Source organism: Myotis brandtii, unplaced genomic scaffold (assembly GCF_000412655.1).
Source record: "Myotis brandtii unplaced genomic scaffold, ASM41265v1 scaffold247, whole genome shotgun sequence".
In the NCBI taxonomy this organism is placed as follows: Eukaryota; Metazoa; Chordata; class Mammalia; order Chiroptera; family Vespertilionidae; genus Myotis; species Myotis brandtii.
In genome coordinates, this window is record NW_005359352.1 from 2,302,956 (window position 1) to 2,307,611 (window position 4,656).

The 4,656-nt window shown below is 58.4% G+C and overlaps 1 protein-coding gene across 1 annotated transcript; it reads left to right on the top strand.

Annotated features, from left to right (window-relative positions):
* Positions 1–49: 49 nt before the first annotated feature.
* RNASEH1 (ribonuclease H1) lies at positions 50–4,250 on the top strand (the record flags this gene model as incomplete). Its single annotated transcript, XM_005867281.2, has 7 exons — positions 50–179; positions 1,108–1,269; positions 1,721–1,820; positions 1,991–2,045; positions 2,383–2,467; positions 2,984–3,108; positions 3,906–4,250. Coding segments are annotated over 7 exons (744 nt in total), but the record flags the coding sequence as incomplete, so codon positions are not given.
* Between the last annotated feature and the right edge of the window lie 406 nt (positions 4,251–4,656).

The window sequence follows — 4,656 nt, forward strand, 5'->3', positions numbered from 1 at the left end:
CACCACCTGGGTCCTAGGGGCACAGCGATGCCGGGCGGGGGGGGAGTGACGTCGCCTCTGTTCCAGGAACGAGTGCAGAGCGCAGGTGGACCGCTTCCCCGCCGCCCGGTTCAAGAAGTTTGCCACCGAAGAGGAAGCCTGGGCCTTCGTCAGGAACTCGGGGAGCCCTGGTTCGACAGGTAGTCCCCACGCACATCACTGTCACCTTCGCCTGTGCCCGGCCTCTCCCCTCCCAGGTGCCCCTGTGGCCTGTGCCCGGCCTCTCCCCTCCCAGGTGCCCCTGGGGCCTGTGCCCGGCCTCTCCCCTCCCGGGTGCCCCGGTGGCCTGTGCCCGGCCTCTCCCCTCCCAGGTGCCCCTGTAACTGCACAGCCTCTCCCCTCCCATGTGCCCCTGTAACTGTGCCCGGCCTCTCCCCTCCCAGGTGCCCCTGTAACTGCACGGCCTCTCCCCTCCCAGGTGCCCCTGTGCACGGCCTCTCCCCTCCCATGTGTCCCTGTGCACGGCCTCTCCCCTCCCATGTGTCCCTGTAACTGTGCACGGCCTCTCCCCTCCCAGGTGCCCCTGTAACTGCACGGCCTCTCCCCTCCCAGGTGCCCTGGGGCCTGTGCCCGACCTCTCCCCTCCCGGGTGCCCCTGTAACTGCACAGCCTCTCCCCTCCCAGGTGCCCTGGGGCCTGTGCACGGCCTCTCCCCTCCCAGGTGCCCCTGTAACTGCACAGCCTCTCCCCTCCCAGGTGTCACAAGCCTAGTTCTAGTTTCCATACAAAATTTTGGACTTTGTTTTTTGTGGGGAAAGAGCCCCTGAGATTTTCACTCTGTGATCCCAGCGGGTTCATAAGCCTTTGTGTCTCTGCCGATCCATCCAAACCAGGTTCATGTTTAACAGAAGCTTTGCCCTCACCTTCACGTGGTCCTCGTCAGCTTGTCGTGGGTTTAGAATAATTTCACAGGACATCACAGTCCTTTCCTCTTTACGGGGCCACATGCAGAGGGCACTTGGGTCTGACTCAGTGTTCGCGACACTGAAGGACTCGCTGAACTTGTGGACTCTTAGTCACTGTGTCGGGTTCCTTGCTTCTGGCTTCTGAACCGACTCCGTCTTTCAGGGCAGGAAGATAAGCTCGTGCAAGAATCACAAGTGAGAGCCGGCAAGCGATGCCGGGAGCCCCTGGCCGCAGGGGCGGAGAACGGGGAGCCGCAGGCAAAGCATGTGAAGCAGGCCGGGGAGGCAGCCCCTCCGGTGGGCAAGGACACGTTCTCTTACATGGGTGTGTCTTTCTTGTTTGTTTTTGTTTTTGTTTACTATGTTTGTATCGGTTTCGGAGAGGAAGGGAGAGGGAGAGAGAGATGGAAACATTGATGATGAGAGACAATCCTTGATCAGCTGCCTCCTGCAGGCCCCACACTGGGGATCAAGCCTGCAACCTGGGCACCTGCCCTTGGCCAGAATCGAACCTGGGACCCTTGAGTCCCCAGGCCGACGCTCTCTCCACTGAGCCACACCGGTCAGGGCAGATTTTCTATTTTTAATGTATAATGAAACTGTATGTATAAAAACTCTTCCCCCCTTTTTAATGGGGGAAGTTGGAGCTGATGTGTAACGTCCTCATTCTTAGCCGAAAGGGCATTTTACGTGGAAACCTCCAGCTCCGCCGCAGTAAACCTGTGGGTGAATTTCGGTTTCCCGGGAGGCGGCACTCACTGAGCTTCCATCTCCAGGCGAGTACGTCGTCGTCTACACGGACGGCTGCTGCAGCAGCAATGGACGCCGGCGGGCGCGCGCGGGCATCGGCGTGTACTGGGGGCCCGGCCACCCTTTGTGAGTAAACCGCGCAGCGGGGGCTGGGCTGCAGGCTTCGCCAGGCCACGTTCTGAAACATCCGTGGCTCGGCCTGATTCCTAAGGGCTGCTTTCGTGCGAGGCTTTTGCAGGTCGAATAAGAACATCTATGCTTATAACTTTATTTTTTCTCTACTATTTTGAAACTAGAAATGTGGGCATTAGACTTCCTGGGCGACAGACAAACCAAAGAGCAGAAATTCACGTAAGTTACCAGATAATTTTCCATAACAATGTACGGGCGTGTTCTGTAGCATCGACTCTGAACGTAATGCACTTCCTGCTCTCTGTGTGTGAGACAGTCAGAGTCCAGAAGGAGCTGTGTGGGCCAGTGACAGTTATGAAGGACAGGGCTTTTCTAGAAAAATGATGGAACATGTCCAATAGGTGTGTAAGCGGAATTGTGTACGTGGCATTATCTCACGTGGGAATGTCAGCATCACAGTCCGCACAGGAAAGGGACGCTGCGTCTGAAGTCCCTGAGCGTCTGTCTGTCGGGAGCTGAGCAGGCTCCGTGGTGACGACCGACCTCTCTCTTCAAGGCAGCCTGCAAAGCCATAGAGCAAGCCAGGGCTCAGAACATCTCGAAGCTGGTTCTGTACACAGACAGCATGTTTACCATCAACGGTGAGCTTTCACGTCTTCCTTCTGGGTTTTTCTAGTAAATTTGCCGGGAAATAGGTATTTCCTTCCCTTGTGGGGGGCACTGTATGGGGGGCCCTCGTGTCAGTGGGGCGGCATTAGGTTTGTCGGGGCTGAAGGGAAGGGTGCGGGTCAGGACCCAGCTCTGCTGCTCCAGGGTTTGCCACAGGGTTCCTTTGCCGGGACCAGAGCCAGGGCAGGACGCAGGGGAGGCCCCGCTCGGGGCCCTGGAGGCTCACTGTGTGTGTGACAGGATGGCGTGCTGGCGGCTTCTTGGGAAACTGTGGGAGCACAGGGAGCAATGCTGAGGTTGGGGCGCTTCCTGGAGGAGGTGACGTCCCGGGCTGAGAGCTGTTGGCCGAGTGCGTTTAGAATCGGAGGAGAGGGAGGGCTTCAGGCCCGCGGGCCCGGAGGACAGGAAGGCCAGGGTGCTGCTCAGAATACAGGTGGGCGAGGAAGAGGCGCCGTCCACGGCTCCTAGTCTGGAGGCGTGTCTTCCAGGCATCACCAGCTGGGTCCAGGGCTGGAAGGAGAACGGATGGAGGACGAGCGCCGGGAAGGCGGTGACCAACAAGGAGGACTTCATGGAGCTGGACAGGCTCGTCCAGGGCGTGGACATTCAGTGGGTGAGTGTCTTGATAATAATTTTGTTAAGCTCTGGCCGGTTTGGCTTGGTGGATAGAGCGTCAGCTTGCGGACTGAAGGGTCCCAGGTTCGATTCCCGGTCAGGGCACAGGCCCGGGTTGTGGGCTCCATCCCCAGTGGGGGGCGTGCAGGAGGCAGCCGATCCATGATTCTCTCTCATCATTGCTGTTTCTGTCTCTTTCTCCCTCTTCCTTCCTCTCTGAAATCAATAAAAATATATTAAAAAATAAATAATTTTAAAAAATAATTGTGTTAAACTGTGTGATGAGACCTTAGTAAGAAGACTATCTTTCCAAAATGGAAGTATTTTTTTATAAGAGATGAGTTTTGTTAAAATTACTTTTTCAAACAACCGGGAGCAAGTTGGACAGCACCCGTCTCCCTCCCCTGCCCTGCGGGCCAGCCAGGACCTGAGGGGGCGGGGGCGCTGCGGGAAGCTCGCTGTAGGCGTGAACGTGTTCACACACACAGGGCAGCCTTCCCACAGGTTCAGGGCTGTGAGTGTCGGGGCACCCGCCCTGGTGCACACGCCTGGTGCACACACGTGCTCTGCCTGGAAAGCTTACACACCCGTCGTACGTGGGAAAGAGCAGTACGCACAGGCAGGTCCAGGCTGTGGAGGTCAGGATGGAGCTGTGTCCCTGAGTCCAGGACGCGCAGCAGGAATTGGCCCTGCAGTGTGGCCCGCAGGGGAGGGGCGGGCGGGGCGCCTCCTCAGCTCCCTGGAAGTTGAGCTGCCACTAGGATGCAGGAGTAAAAGGGAAATTCTGCTTCACAGATGCACGTTCCTGGTCACTCGGGGTTTGCAGGCAACGAGGAGGCCGACAGGCTGGCGAGAGAAGGAGCTAAGCAGGCGGAGGGCTGAGCGGCCATGCGCCCTGGGACATCGGTCACTTCCCACGTGAGCAGTGAGACCGCACGAGGGGAGAGACCCTCCCACGCCCACTCAGGAGCAGCTGGTGTCCTGACTCCATGATGACCTGCACAGTCATGGGTCCGAGCTGTAAAACTTCCTGGAGAGCCAGCTTGATTGGGCGTCTGCGCTCCCATTGCTCTCACTGCAGCCTGGACGCAGTGCCGGGACTTGACTCCTGAGGAGGCGCTAATAAACCTTGGCCGAGCAGTGCAGTCTTCTCACGTGTCTTGGCGGGGGGGCTGCGTGCAGATCAGAGAAAGGCAGTGGGTGTCGCATGCGGGGCTGGGCTGCCTGGCGTCACTCCTGAAGGGATGGGGGTGGGCCGGGCTCCTCAGCAACCCCAGCCTCTCCCCGCGGAGCCCACGCCTGGTTCCTCCGTCTCCGCCGCTCCGATGGATGCTGGTTATCTGCTCACACGGCGAGTACGTCCTGGCTGCCTGCTCTGGGTGCAGGACAGTGAGCAAATAGGGGGAAAAACCCCACCTTCAGAGCTCGAGTTCTTACGGGAGACAGACAAGTCACGTGGAGGCAAGTGCTAGGTGGGAATATAACGGATAAAGAGGAATGAGAAGGGCCAGCCGTGTGTGTGTGTGTGTGTGTGTGTGTGTGTGTG